General features: G+C 41.7%; 1 protein-coding gene across 4 annotated transcripts in view; it reads left to right on the forward strand.

Annotated features, from left to right (window-relative positions):
• The window catches only part of akap9 (A kinase (PRKA) anchor protein 9), a 64,023-nt gene extending 42,814 nt beyond the window's left edge, over window positions 1-21,209 (forward strand). For 3 of the 4 annotated variants that reach the window (XM_071499398.1, XM_071499399.1, XM_071499400.1), the window contains 30 exons: window positions 553-785; window positions 2,562-2,681; window positions 5,483-5,659; window positions 6,009-6,113; window positions 6,678-6,830; window positions 7,334-7,420; window positions 7,880-8,929; window positions 9,878-10,015; window positions 10,105-10,149; window positions 10,265-10,405; window positions 10,985-11,029; window positions 11,207-12,043; window positions 12,523-12,580; window positions 13,119-13,240; window positions 13,543-13,731; window positions 13,854-14,021; window positions 14,638-14,743; window positions 14,915-15,110; window positions 15,499-15,649; window positions 15,770-16,102; window positions 16,348-16,647; window positions 16,734-16,960; window positions 17,636-17,741; window positions 17,979-18,173; window positions 18,428-18,631; window positions 18,898-19,130; window positions 19,255-19,349; window positions 19,442-19,589; window positions 19,775-19,905; window positions 20,670-21,209. In XM_071499398.1, coding sequence (XP_071355499.1) covers window positions 553-785; window positions 2,562-2,681; window positions 5,483-5,659; window positions 6,009-6,113; window positions 6,678-6,830; window positions 7,334-7,420; window positions 7,880-8,929; window positions 9,878-10,015; window positions 10,105-10,149; window positions 10,265-10,405; window positions 10,985-11,029; window positions 11,207-12,043; window positions 12,523-12,580; window positions 13,119-13,240; window positions 13,543-13,731; window positions 13,854-14,021; window positions 14,638-14,743; window positions 14,915-15,110; window positions 15,499-15,649; window positions 15,770-16,102; window positions 16,348-16,647; window positions 16,734-16,960; window positions 17,636-17,741; window positions 17,979-18,173; window positions 18,428-18,631; window positions 18,898-19,130; window positions 19,255-19,349; window positions 19,442-19,589; window positions 19,775-19,905; window positions 20,670-20,713 — 6,137 coding nt within the window. In that variant the 3' untranslated portion in view covers window positions 20,714-21,209. The remainder of the gene's footprint in view (window positions 1-552; window positions 786-2,561; window positions 2,682-5,482; window positions 5,660-6,008; window positions 6,114-6,677; window positions 6,831-7,333; window positions 7,421-7,879; window positions 8,930-9,877; window positions 10,016-10,104; window positions 10,150-10,264; window positions 10,406-10,984; window positions 11,030-11,206; window positions 12,044-12,522; window positions 12,581-13,118; window positions 13,241-13,542; window positions 13,732-13,853; window positions 14,022-14,637; window positions 14,744-14,914; window positions 15,111-15,498; window positions 15,650-15,769; window positions 16,103-16,347; window positions 16,648-16,733; window positions 16,961-17,635; window positions 17,742-17,978; window positions 18,174-18,427; window positions 18,632-18,897; window positions 19,131-19,254; window positions 19,350-19,441; window positions 19,590-19,774; window positions 19,906-20,669) is intronic. The other variant, XM_071499401.1, reaches the window with a different exon arrangement.
• Window positions 21,210-21,296: the final 87 nt, after the last annotated feature.

Consider the following 21,296-nt stretch of genomic DNA (forward strand, 5'->3'; position numbering starts at 1 on the left):
CCCTGCCTGTAAATGCTTATTGGGCATGGATATTGCAATGTCTGGACTGTCCACGTGTCTGATCTGTCATCTGCACTCTCTCACCTTGTTACTTTTGCACTAATCCTGCGGGGTTTGATCCTGGGTGAACTGGCGGGGGTTGTTCACTGGTGACAGCAGGAGGGTAAAGAGGCACCATGATGGGTGGTCATTTTTGGTAACGGGGCATTATGTTGGGAAGCTGACTGAGATGTTAGAAGAGTCTGACTTTAGCCATTTATTCAGATGGTGCAGTTGTAAAAAGAACCAAAGTACATGAAATCAGAAGCATTTTGAAGAGAACTATTCTTTTAAAACCCCAATGTTGCATGGGAAAGATGATCAACACGGCAAAACGCAAAATTAGCATTAAATCTAATCACAAGGCTCAAAGACGTCAGACTCTTCAGATCCATCTCAGCATCCTGTTGATCACTGAAATCAAACCTGAATGACTAAATAACTCAACCACCTTTGGTTGTCAGGCAGTGTCAAGCAGCTAACCTCTCCTCTTTCCTCCATCGTATCCCGTAGACCTGCTGAAGGAGACGGAGAAGCTGATGAAAGAGAAGGTGGAGGTCCAGCGTCAGGCAGAGAAGGAGAACTCCGACCTCCTGAAGCAGGTGAAGCTGCTGGAGGCGGAGCTGGAGGAACAGGTCAACAGGGTGATCGAGTTGGAGCACGCTCAGAGGACGGAGAGTGGAGACCTGCAACAACAGGTCCAAGCTCTGGAGAAACAGCTGGAGAAGAACAGGAAGTTCCTCGACGTAAGTGACAAAGAAAATGAACTCTAACGTCTGATGCTGTTTTATTAAATGTTCTTAAGTCTGTAAGATATAGGTATATTATATTTTATTCGCGTGAATCATTTCAGTACATCAAATTCTTTCACCAGTTCTCATTGGAAAGGAAATGATTAGTTGAGAATTTTGTCAGTCAAATCAAATCCATTTTAGGCAAAAATGCAAAAACAATTATCTGTTTCCCTTTTCTTAAAGGTGAATATTTGTTGCTTTTCTATTTCTTTTATCACAGTAGATGAATATTTTTTTTTTTTTTTTTTTTTTTTAGACTGTTGAAAAAAATGCAATTTGAAGATACCACCTTTGGCTGTTTGAAATTGTGATAGGCATGTTTAATTATTTTCAGACATTTTATGAATTTTAATTTTAATTAATAATGAAAATAAATGTTAGTTGCAGTCCTAGCTCTGAATATATTTCCTCTTCGAGGAAACTTTTTTCTGATCCACTTGCATCTTATTGTCCCGCATCAGTCACGCAAATAACCAAAGCAGCATGAAACAAATTATATCTGTCTTGAAGCTATGTGCCTTATAAGGTGTATATTATAATAATGGTGAGTCTTTCTTGTGACAGGAAGCCACACAAATTATTTACTAACACCTTTATATTTTCTATCAAAAGGTTTAGCGTAGAAAGTTTACTTTACTTGTTTGACAGTTGACTTTAGGACTGATTTAGATATTGGTAAATAAAAGCTTAGTGTTCACTTGCAGGTGGATAATTTGAAACAGGGATTGGGTTGAGGCAGGGCTAGCTGTCAATGACAGGTTAATGCTCGGCCTAGTAAGCCTATCTGAAAGCTTAACTGATACTTCTCATGTTTTTGGCAGACAGCTACCTCATATTTGTCTCATGGTCTAATGAGTTTTGTTCCCATCATCGTAAATAGGCCACTTGGCCAGGAGCTGGCATGCAATTGTCTGGATGTGGTTTGAATGCAGAATCCTTTTATTCTGTCCTGTTGTTGTCTGTTACACACAAATATTAAATAAGCACATTTGTTAACATGTAATTTTCTAATTAAATTATTTGGCCAATCCTCTATTATAGGCATAAACACAGACAGTCTTATTTCTGCAGTAAAAATGGAAATCCTGATGTCACTTGCGTTTCTATTTTGACAGCAACATGTTTTTCTGTTTAGTTAATGTACTCGACTTTTTGTGACCAGTTACCAAGTCATTTCATTTCAGTTCATTTTGAGCTCAGGCTTTGCTTGAAAGTTGAGACTCTGTAGTTCAGTTTCTGTTGTAAACATTTTTGAGAAAAACTGCTGCACCTGGATATATCACTCCTGCCATGTAGTTACATGTACTGTAGTACATGTTACTTGTACGATCTATAAATTATACAAAATTCACATAATGTTTGCATATTCTCAACTATACATTCTCTATATAGCTGCTCTTACAATCTGTAGGTCTCTCTCTACATAACTATTCATGGTGAATTACTACCAAGTTATATTATCATCTGTAGGATGATAATAAATTATTAATAATAATCCTACTAACAGTTAAGCTAATCTAACTACGACATGAGCTAACGCTTAAAGTGTAGTACTTCCTTTAGCTCAGATTTGTTCTGTAAAACAGAAGGGAAGAAATACTTCAAGTCCCCAATCATTCAACAAACTGTCAAAAATATGTAGCTCTCTTTAGCTTCTCTCTGTTTTAACATTTCTACTATTATTAATTTATCTGCCTTTCCCCTTTCGGTCTTTATTTTGGTGTCCAGGAACAAGCTGTGGACCGAGAACATGAGAGGGACTTCTTCCAGCAGGAGATCCAGAAACTGGAGCAGCAGCTGAAGAATCCGAAGAAGCTTCAGACCGGCTCTGAGCAAAGAAACCAAGAGGTAACAGGAGAAAGATCTGTTCTCTGCCAGGGGACCAGGCAGTAATAGAGATGCTCATTTTCTGTGCATAACATTGTTGTGGCTACAACACTAGGCTCAGAGTCGCACAGCAGAACAATAGAACTGGTAGAATTACCTATGCTGCCTTGAAAGTGATACCAAATAGTGGGAGTGTTACGCAGGTTAAAGAGTGAAACTGATGTTTGTCCATGTGATCTTTTGTAAGTTGTGTAATAGTGGGTTTTATTTCCATGATCATCAAATACACAAAACACTGAAGGTGAGGTCTAACACTTGCTAACATTAATCACTGCACCGGTGCAGCTTTTCCTCAAGTATAAGACTCTCTTTAAAATAAAGCCAGGTGTCTGCATCAGGTGCATTTTGATTACATAATATGAAATTTGACCTCTGATGTCAGTGCATAATCATGTCAGGTCATGTGACAGTTCACAGACTAAATTCAAATGATTTTGCTTAAAGCTGCTCTAATCAATATTTTTATATGAACAGTGGATCAAGTTACTGTGTGATGTGAAGGGGTCATTGGTAGAGACGAACTGAAAGAGAATTATCATGTGTTTACATCTTTCTCCACAGATTTTAACCATGCCTTATTTAAGCTGTCAGCATGGTCACCAAATCACAGAAAGATATTTCATCTCTCATCTCATTCTTCACAGCAACTGTTTTTTTGCGTATTTTCTGTGCCTGCGTTGCTTTTGCTGTTCTGCTGCTCAAGTACCCGTCATTATTTACCTTCACCATCTAGCCTCCAGTTTTCTCTGGGCAATGAGAAATGTTTTGATCAACACTGTCATGTTGTGGCATTGCAGCACATTTGTAGCATTAAGTCCTCAAGCCAATCGATTGAATCCTTGTTTTCACCCTGTTTATCGTCAGATTTTTTAAAATATCAGCTGTTCTGGGACATGGACCCTCAGTGCATTTCACTGGTCTGATCTGAAACGTCATTTGACAAGATAAATCAGTCATTCATTCAGGGGAAAATGACTGTGATGCTCAGTGTTATCAAAACGTTCTGTCCTTTCTTACAATACTGTCTGTAATAACTGAACTATACTTGTGTTGCACCTACTGTTTATTAGTCTTTTACCTGCCTGATCAGAGCAGAAAAGATAAAGGTCAGAGTGACCAGTTCATTCCCTCTTAAGTTAGATCAAGACTCAAATAATATAATTTGTGATTGCAGCTTTACCCAGCCCTTCGTTCTATGCGTTCCTTGTGTTTGAAGCATACATTTTATATTCCAGTTGCGTTTCTGCTTTAAACTCACAAGCTAATACCCCTGAGATAACCTCTACCAATTCTATAATTCCCAGATTCATGCCACGTTTTTATCACTAAGTGCTTTTTCACCCCCTTTTACCCTTGAACTCTCCATCCTCTTCTCCCTTATGCCTCTGCCTTTTTTCTCCCATGGCTATTGCAGGTGGATGGAGTAACCTTTAAGGTATTGCTTCTAGCTTCATGTAGAAGTCTCTTCCCCAGAGAGCAGTTAGTGCATTTTAGTAATCCTGCCCAACCCTGTAGCAATTAATGACCAGTCCATCTCTGTTATCCCCTGCTGTTTCCATTCTCAAGTTTGATCCTTTTCTACTGTATGTCTTTGTCTGTAAGCGTCTGATCGTCAAAACTCTGTCGTTTCTTGACTGATCCATCCTCTTGCCTCTCACACAAATGTCTCATCATAAAATTTAACAACAAAATGATCAGATGAGGTAAACTAACCTCAAATTCAAGCTTGTTTTTTGTCAAAATTGGACCAAATCTTATTGTTGCATTGTTAAATTCCTAAACTTTTTAATGAAATTTTGATCGTGGCCAAGTTTTTGCTCATTATGAAAATGAAGCAATGTAAAATAAAAGTATAACAATCCAACGAAGTAATTTGTGAACCTAGCCACTTGGCTTGCTTTAACATTGTTTGCCACATTAGCAGTGCCGTTATAGATTTTTCTGTTCCTCAGACACCATCTTCAAATATTCAAAAATGAGCAGGTCTCTTTTCACGTTTGATATAAAGACAAACTTGTGTTGACTATAATGTCATCCATACATGAACCAAAAGAGAATTTATGGTAAAATAAAACTTAAACAACTATAAATAGCCTATTCTGTGCTGAAGTACCCTGATGAAGAGTCCATCCTTCATTATAGTCATTAATCTTTAAAGAAGGGCTGTCAGTGAAGGGATATATTTCATGTGGCTCACATTTTACAGTTTCATCTTGATTTGAATAGAATCTCTGTTTTCTGTGGCACAAGAACCATAAAAATTAATTTCATTTCATAGATGTCAGTCAGTCCTTGATGAGGCAACATCATTTCCTCGTCTAATTGATCAAAGGGAACAGTTTACTATCCAGACACTCTATGAGACACTCTAGACTATTCTACAATAAGAACATATCATCAACGTCTCCAAGTTCTTGGTTCATCCTAAACGAATCTTCCTCCCGTTGACCCGTCTTCCTCCTCCTCATTGATCTGCTGCTTGTTTTCCGTCTCACAGGTGGATCAGTTACCTGCCAGCCGCCCTCCTGGTTACTGTACTGCTCCATGCTTTGTGTCCTCCTGAATGAAATCTCTTTCTCCCTTCTGTCCCTGCACCTCTTTTCTCTCCCACCCCCCTCCTTTCTCAGGTGGATCAGCTGACCTACCAGCTAGCTGCACATGTACCAGCTATGCTGAAGCTAGTGAACGAATCTCACTGAACAATCACTCCTCTCTCTCCCTCTCCCTTCGTCTTTCTCTCTCTCTCTTCCTCTTGCTACCAGGTGGACCAGCTGACCTCCCAGCTGAAGGAGAAGGCGGATTGGTGCAGTGAGCTGCTGCTCAGCTCAGAGCAGCTGCGTCGTGAGTTGGGAGAGCGCGACGAAGAGATTGACAAGCTGGAGAGCCGCATCCGCGAGCTGGAGCAGGCCCTGCTGGCCAGCGCTGAGTCCCTGGAGAAGGTAAGGGAGGGGAGGGGAGGGGGAGATGAAGGATGTGCTGGAGACTAGAGTAGAGACAGACAGAGAAAAACCTGAACAGTAGCTGTGAAGCATGGCAGACATGGTGTGTGTGTGTGTGTGTGTGTGTGTGTGTGTGTGTGTGTGTGTGTGTGTGTGTGTGTGTGTGTGTGTGTGTGTGTGAGAGGATGTAGATGAGAGATGATTCCTTTGGCACAATACAGGAAACAATACGTGTGATTACAAGACGCTGCCTCTTCATGTCTTTCTGCATGTTTTAAATAACAGCTGAACTAAATAGTTTCTTTCAAATGTGTTTTTTTATTTGTGCGTGTGTGTGTGTGTGGCGCAGGTTGAACAAAAGAAGCAGCATGCATCCATCACAGAGACCAGACACTCCACACTGGAGGCTCAGTTGCAGACGGAGAGAGAAGCTCTGGAGCGGAAAGAGAAGGAGGTAGAGTGATGTTCAGTTTGTGCTTTAAGGGTTTTCAAATCAGCCAACCTGCTTATTTTATATCACTTCCCAGTATACATTGTTAGATCTTTGATAGTGAACAGTTCATATTAAACCTACATTGTGTTTACACTGACGCTCATAATATCCATTTACCAATATGTTATAAAGGACAGACATTGGTTTTTGGAAAGTAGCATACATGCACACATATTAATATGTGTTCAGTATGATGTCTGGCAAAAACATTTTTTGCAAATATATTTACGGATGACTCCTGGATTATTAAACTTGGGAGAAACAAAAATTAAACTGTACCTAAAGAATCTTTCAAAAGCAGAGAAGACAAGTATTTTCCTTCATGATGCAAAAGACCAGATCATTAACATAAAACAAACAGTCCTACAGGGAAAAAACAGCAGTGCTTATGATGTTAAGGTCATTAATATTCGGCATCTTCTGTTTAAGCACAGAAATAATAAACATTCGGTAGCTTTAGTCCCAACTCTGAGGTGCATGTTGTGTCTCTTCTAAAGTCCTTGTCATGTGTACCTGTCGCCTCAGATCTGTAACCTGGAGGAGCAGCTGGAGCAGTTCAGAGAGGAGCTGGAGAACAAGAGTGAGGAGGTGCAGCAGCTTCACATGCAGCTGGAGATCCAGAGGAAGGAGATCAGCAGCCAGCAGCAGTACCTAGAAACAAGGGACAGCATGCTCCAGGTGAACAGACATTATATCTGTAAACAGGATTGTGAAGTCCGGCTGTTCGATGACACTGGGTAGCACCACTGGTCTAAAACTACTGACCAATGTGATATATGTAACTTTGTCAAGTAAACTTCCACTGAGTTAAAGCTGCAACATAACGTTTGGCTTAATCAAGAAACCGAAACTGCTCCCTACAGTTGTAAACAGATATATAACACAACAACATTATTTTTTATAACATTGATATCTCTGCTCACAAACTGCTAAAATGCTTTTGTTCAGATGGTCAGTTTTTTTAATAGAATATTTGCTCTATGTTGCTGATTTTAATTTGCACATTTTTAGGTTTTCTTTTGCCCATCATTCTGCCATGTAAGACGAAAGACTGCCGCTGCGACACATTTCTTCTTTGACTCAGTTTTTGAACTTTCAGTAGTCCACCACTGACTCTGAGTGGACTTTTCGCGTGACGTGTTTATTAATAGCCATCGCATTATAATCTCTGACTTTTGAAGGTGATGGAGGACAAGGACAGGGAAATAGCACTTCTTAATGAACAGATCACTAAGCTTCAACACATGGAAACAGCTTCCGATAACAAGGTAACACAATATGCGTATACGAAATAGAACCAAAGTCTATTTCGAATACGCATAGCTCCGTGGTAGTGCATCATTGTGTGTGTTCTCTGGTTTCCTTTTCGCTTATACTTTTGTTGGCTCCCTTTTTATTTCCCATTTTTTATGTTTTTTGTTGGGTTTGTTTTTTTGTTTTATGCTTGTTTTGTCTCGGTAAGTAGATCCACAGCACCATCTTTAGTTGTGAGGTGATCATTTGCTCGTGTGAGGTGGCTTATTAAACCTCTGAGTCTCTATATGGCACTAATATTGTGTTCAACAAATTTTGATTAAAAATGGCAGTGAAAACTACATCTTCAAGGGCCAAAGAATCTTTCTAAGCTCAGCAGGGGCTCAGAGGTTTAACCAAGTAGCGGGATATCCATTGACTCCTCAAAGTTGAGTATTTTTATGGTTTAATAATGTCCATGTTTTACTCTGTAGGAAATTGATGAGAGGGATGAGCTGATAAAAGACCTAGAGTCCCAGGTGGAGTGCCTCCGGAGTGAACAAGAGCGCTTGAAGAGGAATAATGAGGAGGAGCTTGACCAATTGAATGCAGTCATAGATAAACTTCAGGAGGAACTGGCCAATATCGAGCAAAAACAGGCTGCAGAGGAAGACGAGGACGTCAGGGCTGAGCCAGAGAGCAGCGAATGGGGGCCAAATAAAGAGGAGTACGATGAAATGAAGCAGAGAATGGACCTGGCCACCATCGAGCTCGATACACTGAAAACAGAGCACAGTAAGCTGCTGGAGACATACCTGCACTTGAAAGAGAGCACTGAAGCTTTGGCTGAAACAGAGAAACTGGACAGTTCAGAGGGCGAACTTGAAGAAGCTCTCAGAGAGAAGACTGCAGGTCTTGTAGTCATGCAGGCCCAAGTGCAAGCTCTAGAGCAGAGCGCAACATCCAGGGTGGAGGAGTTAGGGGTCCGTATCCGGGAGCTTGAAGACTTGGTCAGTGAAAGAGACAATGAGTTAAGCCACTGTCGCCTCCTTGTGGAGCAAACACAGAGCCATGCAGATGGTCTCCAACAGAAGGTCTCTAATCTGGAGGAAAATCTGAGGGAGAAGGTGGCTGAAGCACTGGTCAGCCAAGCCACCCTGGAGGCCTTCCAGCAGCAGCAGCAGCAGCAGCAGCAGCAGCAGTCACAAGGATCCAAAGAAGACCAGGACCTGCAGAGAGATGCAGAGCAACATGTGGAGCCACATGTCCACGACTTTGGTGACTTTGGTATTCCCCAAATGGATTTCAGCGGACTGGGTCAAGCAAGACAAGTTGCCACTGGGAAAGTTGTCCATCTGACCCAGAAGCTTAGGGAGCTGGAGGTGGGACTCAGTGGGATGCAGAAAGACCAAGAGCTCCAGAAGCAGCTGCTCTCCAGCTCTGAGGAGGAGGTGCTGGAGTATGAGAGGAGGCTGGCTGTGCTCATGGACCTGCTCAGTCAGATGAAGGCCAGGAGTCACGAGAGGACTTCACCAACTGTGGAGGTAAGAGTAGTAGTACTGTAATAGTCTCGCACCTAACCTCCCATAAAACCACAAATTGTTGTTTTTACTCTGTAGTAGTCAGGTAGTTTGACAACGTCAGAGGTGAGACGCAAAAATAATAGCATGCATTAATTAAAAGTAATTTTATTACTAATTTGACTTCTCACTGAAACGTTTAAGTACACAACTACACTTTTTGTGTAAAAATGTGATAAAATGTCACTACTTGTGTTGAAACTGTCACCAACCATACCAGTTTGAATCCCAGCTCCAGAATGGACCTTAGAAGCTTTCATCTCAGGTTTTTGATTATTAATTTAAATTTTCCTCTTACTCATGATAGAATGGGTATAAATGAATATTCGATATTAAAAAAATTAGAATAGCATCCTCAGGATTAGTGGAGACATTAGTATATTTATCCATCTAAGAATGACAAATTTAATCCTGTTGGTACAAGGAAGAAGGATGCTTAATCAGTTTCACATTTAATAAGTCCAGGAAACCATAAGGTTTTGTTGAAGATGACAAAAAATAGTCACAGGAAAGAAGGCAGAGTAAGTTTAAAAGCCTTTATTTAGTCAGGCGTACTGATTTTAAATGCCAGCTGGTTTTGATTTTTTTCATCAGGGCTGAAATTATAAGAACAGACTTTAGACAAAACACTGGCATTAAACATAAATCTTGAGGCCATGGATTAATGTCTTGAAGTAAAAAGAAGATCTTAAAGTTGAATGCAATGCTTGTCTTTCTCACCTATGTGTACACTATGTGATGAACACCAAATCTATGAACTGAATGGACTCTATATTGGAGCACATTTGTGGGTCTTCCCTGCACTCAGATTAATGGTTAACCACCAAAAACCCAGTGTGGTTGTTCTGATTAAGTGTCAGACAGTGAATTGTTGTCTCTGATAGGTTTGGATCTTTGTGACCTTTTTATCAGGCCTCCTCTGCTGATTACCAGTCGGCTGTGTCAGAGCTTCTTCAGGAGTTGCAGGACGTTAAAGACGAGACCTCGGCCACCAAAGAGCAGCTGGACAGCTACAAGGAGAGCTGCAGCAGACTCCAGGAGGAGCTCCAAGTATGTCACATTAAATGGCTTATCAGTGTTCATACTTATTTTGAGAGTATTTCTGATGTTTGGTGGTAACCATCGGCTTTTCTTTCTAGGAAAAAACTGTAACAATAGAGAGACTGCAAGACCAACTTCAAAAGGTAAAATTAAAAATATGTTCCTGCACAGTTTCCATTTTTTAGAAATCAGTGTTTTCTCAGAAGCAGGTTTGCTTACTGGCTAGTCTTGTCTAATACTACAACCTGGTCGGCTTAGGTGTCATCTAGTGGCAGCGAAGAAGTCAAGCTGTCTGAGCTTCAACGGGAACTCATGGAGGCTCAAGATGAGGCAGCAGCCACCAAAGAGGAGCTGAACAGCTGCAGGGAGAGCCTGGAGAAGCTACAGGAGCTGCTGCAGGTACAGAGCCAGTTGGACCTTCACTGTCCTGTTCTGTCTCTGCTGCTGAGTTCTGTAAAATCCACCTTTACAGCCTTCATTGCAGAAAAAAAGATACTTTTCTTTATGTTTTTGCATTTATTTATCAACAAGTTGTCATTTTACACTTCACCTGAAATTGATACTTATATATATTTTTGCAAATGCATTTGTTTGATTTTAACTTTCTTGCTGAGAGTTGGATGAGGAGATCAATACCACTCTTGTCTGTACGGTAAACATGTAGCTGGAGCCAGCAGCCAGTTAGCTTAGCCTAGCATAAAGGAAACAGGGAAACAGCAAGCCTGGCCCTGTGTGACAAAATCCAAAATCCAGCACTTCTAAAGCTCATTAATTAACATGTTATATCCAAAGCACAGCCACACCTTGACTATTTTTTACAATCCTTTTTTGTATGGGTTTAACAAAGAAAGGAGGTGCTGGTAGGTAGATTTTGTGTCCTTCAAACAGAGCCAGGTTAGATGTTTAGTTAGTTCATCAACCATGTATGTAAGGATTTATTTTTACACATTTTATTTACATACAATTGTGTTTTTAAAGGAGCGGGAAATGACCATTGCTCACCTCAAAGGAGAACTTTTCCAAGTAAGTCAGAAGTGTTTGATCTTCATTTTCTGCACTATATTTGATGTACAGTAGTATCAGTATATTTTTATTTCTCAAAAACTGATCAGATTGTTGTTTTTTTTATGAAAACTTATATTATTTCATGATACCTGGCTGTATGTACAGCATTTGACTACAGGCCTATCTTTCCACCAGGTAAAATCTGAAGAAGACAGAGCCAACAGGACAGAGTTGCTGCAGGAGCTCCAGGAGGTCAAAAATGATGCAGCGTCCACCAAAGAAGAACTCAAAAGCTACAGGGAGAATAATCAGAAACTGCAGGAGGAGCTCCAAGTCCGTGAAGTTTCCTTTTCTAAACTCAAAGAAGAGCTCCAGGAGTTGAGAATGAACATGGATACCACCAAAGAAGAGCTCAGCAGCTACAGACAGCACAATGAGAAACTCCAGGATGAACTGCATGCCCGTGAACTGTCCATTTCCAAGCTCAAAGAGGAACTGCAGGAGGTGCAAACAGCGTTGATGAAGACAGCAGACTCTGGTCCTGCATCTCCATCTCCTTCTCCCTCTCCTTCTCCGTCTCCTCAGCTTCAATCCTCCGCCACCACCCAGCCCAAGAAGAAAGGAACCAAACAGCTGCCTGGTAAGGGGAGCAGTGCCAAAGACAAACCATCTCTGTCCCGGAAAAACTCTGCTGCTTCCAGCCAGTCCTCCAACAAATCTCGCAGCTCGCGGCTGAACAGCAGCTCCGAGCAGCAACACGTGGCCATAACAGACTCGTTCACACAGACCGAACCTTTCCAAATGTCTGATCTCAGCCCGCAAAGCAAGTCTGCCACCAAAGAGGAGATGGAGGAGGTGATCGGGGAGTTTCAGGAGAAGATTGTGCAGATGCAGGAGCTCCATGCAGCAGAAATCCTGGACATGGAGGCTCGGCATATTTCAGAGAGCGAGAACCTGCGGAGAGACACACATGCCTTGGAGGACGAATGTAAAGCCCTCAAGGCTGTCATTGACAAGCTGCGCTCTACTGAGGTGAGGACAGGAAACAAGAAGGAAGGTGTTTGATAATTTTAATGTTTTATGCTTTAAACTGAAAGCCAGTTTTGTGTAAAAAAGTTGCAGAGCACCCTGTCTTGTTGACATTATGGAATTTGAAGCCGTTTTTAATGAGCTTGTGTTTTTCCATTTGTCTGAAAACCACCAGGAACTTCAGACATCTTCACATGGCTAATTTGTTCCAACCAAAAGCCCAAAGATATTCAACATACAATGATATAAAATAGAGAAAAGTAGCAAATCCTCACATTTGAGATTTTTGTTAAAATAAATCACTTTTTAGGACTGTTAATGATTACATTTCAGCAAAAAATTGTTTCAGCTGTTTTCATTTTCATGAAATGTAATCAAATGTTTTTAAATTGTTTAATACCGAGTACCCACGTGCAAAGAAGTGTTGTAGTCGTCTATAATACAGAGAGAGATTTATTTGAATAATTTTTCCTCCTTTCTAGGTCCCTGCATCAAGACAAGACCGTCCTACACCACTGTTCAAAGATGGATACACCAGTGGTAAGATACAGCACATTCATTACTCCTGTGAACTACTCCTCTGTTCACATTAGTGTTTCAAAACTGTTTTTTCCCCAACAAAATAAAATCATCTTTCATTTGTGTTCATTAAGAATACACTGAAACTGATGCAATGTTTTTTCCCCGCATCCTTTATGTGTTTAGGGGTTTTGCTTCAGTAAACAATTTGCAGAAATAACCTGAGAGCTATAAACAACATAATCCTGAGAGAGCAGTCTGCTGCTCTGATTTCAGCGCCAGTGTGTTTCAGCTGTTAGTTTATGTGGCAGTAGTGTTTGAAGTGGGGCGTTGTTTTATATTAGAGGAGTTGTCCCCCAAGAATTTTGCTCTTTGAATCTCTTTTCATTAGAGATCAACAATTCAGAACAGTTTGTCATGACCTTGTGTTAATTTCACACATTAGCAGGGGTAATAATTTTCATACTGTGATGCTGCCATTGTTAGGTAAATGTGAATGTTCTGTAATCATTAAACATTTTTAGTATTTTGCTTCAATAGAATTTTTGTGCTCTTGCAGACAGCAGCTCAGACTACAGCCAGCGGACTGGATATGACCTCCCGAGCTTGCAGCAGGAGTTCAGGACGACTCCAGAGGGCGCGAGGAGAGAAGCTGATGATCCACTGCCTGACCGGATCAAGGTATAACCTCCTTATCAACACTGACCTAGAGCTCTGAAAAATCATATGAGACTTAATATCAGTTGGGAATTTAGTTATTGTTTGTATTGTATGTTGTGTGTGATCTGTTCTGTGCTCTGTTCTTTTCTTTCAAACCAAGTGTCTCGAATGAAATTATGTATTTTGCGTTTTGTTTCTGTGTCTGCCTCCTGTATGTGTAAGCATCACTTAAGATATGACTGTTCGGGGCTTTATTTTTATTTTTTTTTCCTGAACTAGACAAGAATGAAAGCAACATCTCTGTGTGGTGTTTGTGTATTTAGATGTTGCTCCGTGAGGTGCACCAGGAGGGCATGCAGGTTCTCTCTCTATCAGAGCTTCCTCTCTCTGAAGGCGAGCCAGGCAGCCAGTTCAACGTCCAGGGCTGGGTGAAGGAAAGAGACGCTTTGCTCGCAACCGTCCAGTCTCTCAAAGGCCTCATCACTCAGATGCAGACACACAGAGAAACACAGGTAGAGGAAACCTGCCAAGAGTCTTCACAAAGCACTGCAATATTTTAGTTTAAAGCGTCAAAGGTGATTCAGATGTCAGGTTGTCACACTGTGTTGATCCTTGTGTCTCTGACTTTCGGCAGACGTCAGGAAATGCGGACTGGCGTGCGGAGCTCCTGGATGCAGTAAGGCAGGTGTTTCTGAGGGAACGAAGCGTGCTGAAGAACACCCTCTACAGCCAGCTGGACATGCTGGACACCAGTGATGCCATCATCCACCTCAATCAGTTGGAGCGCAGACTGGCGGAACAGGTCAGTTATAGCGAAAATTTTGTTGTAGATGAGGTTAAGTCTAGGATCTAAAGATTTTGGCGAATGATTCATACCAGAGACTAAAAGTCAAGATTCCTGTAACTTGACCTCTGCTGCTTTGACCATATTCTAACATGCCTGTCACAAGGCCCTCAACTTTATGGAAGTGCAGTATAAAATCTGGGCGGTATCTCTTTAAAATGACTCCTTGGTGTCAACAGTTGTACATATAAACTGAGGGTAAAGGTGCCTTTTAAATAAAACTGAAGGAACAAGACATGTGACTTTTATCAATTATTGTTGAAATTCAATACTGGATGCTGTAGCAATAATTATAAAATAAATTCTGTTAAAAAAAATTGACAACAGTAATTATGGAGTGCATTTTTCATGTGTATGTGTTCTATGGCATTTAATGAACTATCTATCTATCTGTCTATTAACTCCACCTGATGATTTTACATGATGTTATTTCAATCTCTGGCTTTTACCCAAGAGATGACAAAAGTCTGTACATTATTGTAGAGAGACAACCTTCTCCTGTCATTCATCTCCACTGTTGTCATTTAAAGCTGTCCATAACCAAAAAGTTGTTCTTTTTGTGATCCTGATACAGGACGCCCACCACAGAGACGCGATGGGTTCACTCCTCAGCGCAGAGAGGTCCAGTCTCATCTCTGAGATTCATCAGCTCCGTGGTCAACTAGAGCAACTCCATCAAGGTGAACCTGTTCAAAAAATCTCTTAAAGCCTAAATTTTATTACTGTTTATATCACACAATCTAATCATAAACACAGATTTCAGTTTTTTAATTTGGCTGCTGATTTAATATGAAATCCCATATGTCCTTGTACATTCTGTGACTGATGTTTTTCTAATTGTTTACATTCAGGTGTCCAGCCTGCGGTGTCTTTGGCTAGTGAATGCAGCATGAAGGAGCAGAGGGGGGGAGGAGGAGCAGATGGAGAGGCAGAGGCCGACAGGCTGCTGGCGGAAGAGCTGAAGGTTGAACTGTCCCAGACTAAACTAGAGCTGGAGACAACGCTCAAGACTCAGCACAAACACCTCAAAGAGCTGGACACACTCAGGTTAGACATGATGTTTGCTCACCGATACGTAACCAACACACCTGGATACATTCAGTAACTGCGAGGCTTAACTAAGACAGTGATCAGAGACTTAATAATAAGAGTGTTTGAAATGCTTTCACAGGTGTTTAAAACACTGTATTTTCTGTTAATTATGGAAACTTTTCGTGTTTACAGTTGAGCTATAGGAAGGAAATGTGAGGTGAGATTCAAAGTTCCCGGGCCTGAATTGAATCATGGATGTTGCAGTTATGTGGTCTGCACCTCATCATTAGTCCTGCATTTTACCCCCTGCATTGACACTTCCAGTCACAGCTGGTTAATTTGAGGGACCCAGGTTCAACAAACCTAAAATAGAGAGTATGACTAAGATTATCTTTGTCTACAGGGCAGAGGTATCGAAGAAGGCTGCTGAGGTGGACGCACTCAGTGACCAGCTCACAGAGGAGAGGAAGAGAAGCAGAGATCTTCAGTGGGCCATGGAGAAGGAGAAATGTCGAACTGGGAGAACCGAGGAGAGTAAGCGAGAAGAGCTGGAGGTAAGAATGGATTAATTACAGGGGCATTTACTTTGGAAAACTAGTTAGTGTTTTAAGTCCTTAACCGTCTCAGCTTTCTTATTGTTATTTGACAAAGTTGTATCTCTATTTTTTTGTTAGGACCTCCACCTCAGTCTGGAGGAGCAGAAAAGCCGTGTGGCCCAGCTGACCGTGACCTTGGACCAGGAGCGGCAGGCCTCCTCCCAGCTCTCCCAGCAGGCTGAGCAGGAGCGTCTGAGTCTCCACAGACGCCTCCAGGAGCTGCAGGTACAGCTGGAAACAGAGCGAGCCAAGGCCCAGGAGATGAGCACCGCGCTGGGGAGAGAGAGGGAGCTGCGGACAGGTGTCTCCTCCGACAATGAGGAGCGGGTCGAGGTGGACAGGAAGGGGGCTGAAGAGGAGGGGAGTCTGCTGGAAAGATTGCAGAGGGAGCTAGATGACAAGCATGCACAGGTGGGATGTTTGTGGGTTTTTGTTCTCTACTGAATTTGCTCCAAACAGCCTCAAGACAAATATATAAATATTGATTAATTGCATGATTGTCAGAATTTTTTTTTTTATCTTATCCACAAATGTATTTAAACAGACATCTATTACTGGTTTATCTCCTTTCTACTCCTACATTATTAAGTAGCAAACATCTACCTTGATCACTAGAAGCATTTTCATCTTAGTTTAACCCCACTTTTCTTCCTCAGGTGGTGCATCTCCTCAGTCAGGTGGAGGCCGAGAGGCTTGAGGTGGTGCGAAAAGAGGAGGAGATGACTTTGGCGAGTCAGAGGTCGAGACGGGATGAGGAGGCGCTGCTGGAGGCTCGGGCCCAGCTGGAGAGCCTTGAAGCACGAATGTCAGAGACCCAGGAGCAACTGGAGAGAGAGGTGCAGAGGAGGAAAAGCCTGGAAGAAGAGAAGGAGCGACTGGAGGAGAGGCTAACCCGAGCAGGAGAGCAGGGAGGACAGAGGGAGGGGGGTGGACCTCAGCAGGCTGACAGCCACAGTGTAAGTATCACAGAATTACATAATCCATACATTTTAGAGTAATTGAATTAGGATGAATTAGAGCAATATTGTGTTCATCCAAACAGCAGGATGTATGGCACAATGAGTCCACCAACCGCACCAAAGACTGGGTGCAGAAGACTGGAAATGTTCTGTCTGCCAGCTCCAGCACATCCCCCCACCAGGAGGTCTCTCCCACAGGTCACACCAGTGGACCACATCATGGGCCATGGCGCACAGTCGACAAGATCGTGGGCAAACTCCACCTCATTTCCTCGAAGATCCGCAGCATGGCGAACAAAACTACTGGCAGGTAAATAAAGTATATATAAGTATATATAAATAATCAATATTTTCATATTAACAGTGGATCACATGACGCCTGTAGTGACAAATCTACAGAAAATTATCACCCAGCTCTGTGGTCACTCTCAGCTCAGTAGTCCTTTTTAGCATCTTTCAATTCATTGTTTTGGTAATGGCCCTGAGCTGTGCTGTTTAGGTTCACTCTGATCACATCAGCATCTTTTTCAGCAGCTATTTTCAGTTTCAATAAACAGACTCTATTCTAATTGCTGAGGACCAAGTAGCAGAGAGACAAAGTTAGCAATTAGCTGCTGAGCATTTTTTAGCAGTTAAAGAGCCAGGAGCTGTTGGAGACTGAATATTGGACTTATATTTGTCTAGTAGCCTGAAACACAACTCCAGATGAATGCTATTGTTGTTTTACCTGTTAAGCGAGTTCATTTCGTCAACTTAAAGGATGATGTGGCAAAAAAAAAAAAATCACTTATTGAAGGTTTACATTAATGTAAATGATTTAATATCATTGTTGAAGCTGCTTTATAGCAGCTATCGAAACAATTTGTATGAGGTCATATGCAACATAAACAAACAAACAGAATCTATAAATGCATCCTGATATGCAGACCTTCCCTAATGCAGCCTGTAAATTATCCATTCATTAATTTCTATATGTTCTGTACAGGCTGACTGCAGAGGTCGACAGTGAAGAGTTGTCCTGGGTGCAGTCCAGTGTTGATGAGGTCATCACTATGTTGCAGCAATCCCCGGGTCTACCCTCCGTCCCTGAGGTCAGTAAATGTTTTGGGTTTTTTGGGGGGTTTTAATGTCATCACTTCTACACACTGTATATTTCTGGATTTGTCTGTCTGTGCAAGACATGTATGAGTCAGAATTTATTTCACTCACTCAAACAATGAGCTGATGACCTTGAGTCAACGGTTCACGTTTGTTTTCCGAACATTTGACATCTGTTGATGTCTACACGATTGTGACTGCTTGTCGATCCCCTGTGTGTTTTCCCTCAGAGCGTGTCCCTGCTGGCAGGAGGCTCCTCCAGCTCCTCCAACTCCCTGACGGAGCGGCTGCTGAGGCAGAATGCTGAGCTGACAGGGTTTGTCAGCCGTCTGACTGAAGAGAAGAACGATCTGAGGAACCACACGCTCCGCTTGGAAGAAGAGCTCAGACGTTACAGGCAGGCTGGACTGGCATCAGGAGACAGCGTGAGTACATGACAGAAAAACGTACTGATAAGAGACTGAAAACAGCTGTTTCTATAATTAGTAAGGCACAGTAATAAAAAGAACTTTGTTTTCTGGGGACTTATATTAGACGGGATGTTAGAAACTTAGGCCATTTAAAACTGAAATGAATCTTCCTGGCTTCCAGGCTCAAATATCAGCTTTAATTTTGTTTGTACCATGTCATGCCTGCAGACTTTAAATAAAATTGTTGTATTATTTATTTCCTCCTGCAGTCCGGCACCCGGAGAGGAGCGTCAAAGATGGACTCAGCAAGTATGCTGCTCTCCCAGGAGCGGGAGGCTTGGACTCGAGAGAAAGTCCGTCTGGAGAAAGCTTTACATCTGGCTCAGTCTCAGGTGGCCCGACTCAGGGGAGAGATGAGGACCGACACCCTGCGAGAGATAACTGGACCTGAGGCTGACAATGCTGCACTGAAGGTCAGCTAACAGCTGCTAATAAGTCATTTAGCATGAGGAGTTTGGAGTTTGTTAACTGTATCAGCTCTAAGAAAAAGAGTCGGTGTAAACCTGTATTAAATGACCACTGAGAACAAGTAACCATGAAGTAAATCTGTAAAAACTGCAAATTCAATACTGATGCTTGTGTTCTTGTTAAGTGAATCAGGAGGAAGTCGATCCACTGTTAAGAAAAGATCATCTGTTAATTCCTTTTCCCTTCTTTTCTCTGTGTCTGCTGCTTACAGAGGATGTATGGGAAGTACCTGAGGTCAGAAAGCTTCCGCAAAGCACTGATCTACCAGAAAAAGTATCTGCTGTTGCTGCTGGGCGGTTTCCAGGAGTGTGAGGAAGCCACGCTATCACTGCTCTCCAGGATGGGCAGCCGGCCGTCACTCTCCAGCCTGGAGTCCCTCAGCCAGCGCCGCCGGGGGCTGATGCGTTTCCGATCTGCCGTCCGAGTCTCTATCGCCCTCTCCAGGTAGGCAGCTGGAGCTCTGGGTTTATTGATTTTATAAGTAATGAGTGTGGATTAGAGAGATTTTGTTGTTATGTTACCAAACTAACTTACTAACTAACTAAATGTTTTTTTTCTGTTAATGCAGAATGCGTTTCCTAGTGAAGCGATGGCACAAGGCGACAGGGATGAGCGCCACAGCCTCCTGCATTGTCAGCAAAAATGGAACAGGACAAACATTAGGTAATCTCACTGTAACATTTTTTTTTTCTTCTACATGCTGGAAAATATCATTTTGATGTGACGTTCAAAACATTTTCCTTTATCTCTCTCAGGTACAGAGGCAAGAGATTCACCATATCTTCACCCAGGCAGCGTGGAGATGTACAGAGAGAGAGGCAGTGGAGGAGGTGTTGTCTCCAGCAGCAGAGGGAGAAGTGGGCGGGAATCCCCCCGATCAGCTGTCTCCTCCACACACCACAGGTACAACTTACAGTGAGGCTGTTATTAACAATCACTAATATCATCAATTAATCTATCATCCATTTTTTTCGCTTAGTCTATGAAATGGCAAAATAATGACTGGATTTGGCCAAATGTGTTGTGGTGAAATGTCACACCAGTTCTGTTCATAAAGAGGTGATTACTGTTGTTTCCACACTGTGCAGGTTTCACATAGGCGGAGACCACGGAGCTCTCACCTGTTCCCACCTGCAGAGCTACGACCCCGACCGAGCGCTCACTGACTACATCTCCAGACTGGAGGCCCTGCAGAGGAGACTGGGGAGTGTGACATCAGGTAACATACATGCAGTGCAGCGCTTAAGTGACAGGGTTTCTGCGGGAATCAGATGTTTTTAAACGTCATGTATACAAGAAACCCTGTTTCTAAATAGCCTTTATGAGGCTACTGAATGTCCTTAGGTAGTTAGCTGTAGAAAACGACTTTAACTGACGACTAACTGCTGGTAAAATTGAGACACATTCATGCTCTAAGGACAAACTAGCAACAATTAGCATTTTGTTTCACTAGTACACTTAAAATAAGCTGTGGCACCAAAAGGTTTTTGACAAGAAGTTTTGAGTCTTCAATGTTCTTAACAACAAATCGTAAAGGTGATGTAAACGCCACAAGAGCACAACGTTAAAATCTTGTTGTGCCATTTCAGTAATTTGGTATTTTTATGTCACACCACGGAAAAAAAGTCTTAAATTACATAAAAAAACAAACGATTTTGTTCAATTTTCTAGCATGTCAACAGCAGTCACAACAATAGAAGCATCTCGCGAAGCCATGAATACCACAGCAGTGTTATGGACCCTCATCAATATGATAAACACAGCTGCATTCTAAGGCACCACCTCACACAAATATGTAAGAGATTCTGTAAAAATATATGTAGTACATCATCCAAAACAGTGAATTACTTGAGGAGAGGACTAAACTCACTGTTTGCAAATTCTTTGCATAAAATTCTTTTGTATTATCATAATGCAGTTTTGCCCCCTAAACCAGCCCTGTGCTTTGTTCTCAAATTTACTTAACTTTTATTTTCTCCGCAGGTGCTTCTTCATATGCTCAATTGCACTTTGGCTTGAGAAGATAGATGCTGACAAGTTACTTTGGCTTGAAGAAACTCAGTTGCCTTTTCTCGTGCTGAGCGCTCTGCTGTTTTCTATCATTCTGGTGTGGACTGTATCTTTCCATGTGGACCAAAACACATTTTTTTATTAGTGTACAACATGTATTCAGGCTTTTTTGTCGCCAGCACTTGAAAAACAGCTATGTTTGTAATTTAATCTGCCTCTTTGTTGTTGGATGAACTACAATCATGTATATTTGTCTAATGCTAATTTAAGACCTTGTGATTAATTTATGTTTGTGTTGTATGGGTGGAGCGTTATGTGGAGAATGTTTGGATTTACTGTTAAGGAGGCTGCTACTGGATATCCTACACTACACTGTGTTTTGTTTAGACCAGACAGACTACAGAGGACATTTGTAGAGAACGTATTTTTGTAAAGCGTAGGAGCTTTGAATTTTCTGGGTATTTTGTCAAAAACTGAAATAAAGAGGACTACATTATTTGAAGAACTGGTGTACTTTCTTCTCTTGTTTCTTTGGGTCTTACATTAAGTCATTGTCTACATTTTTCTGCAAAGAAACTTCAAAATTAAAAAAAAAAAAAA

This window comes from Trachinotus anak, unplaced genomic scaffold (assembly GCF_046630095.1).
Source record: "Trachinotus anak isolate AG129_WGS33_773 ecotype Australia unplaced genomic scaffold, CSIRO_AGI_Tana_v1 ptg000016l, whole genome shotgun sequence".
Classification (NCBI taxonomy): domain Eukaryota; kingdom Metazoa; phylum Chordata; class Actinopteri; order Carangiformes; family Carangidae; genus Trachinotus; species Trachinotus anak.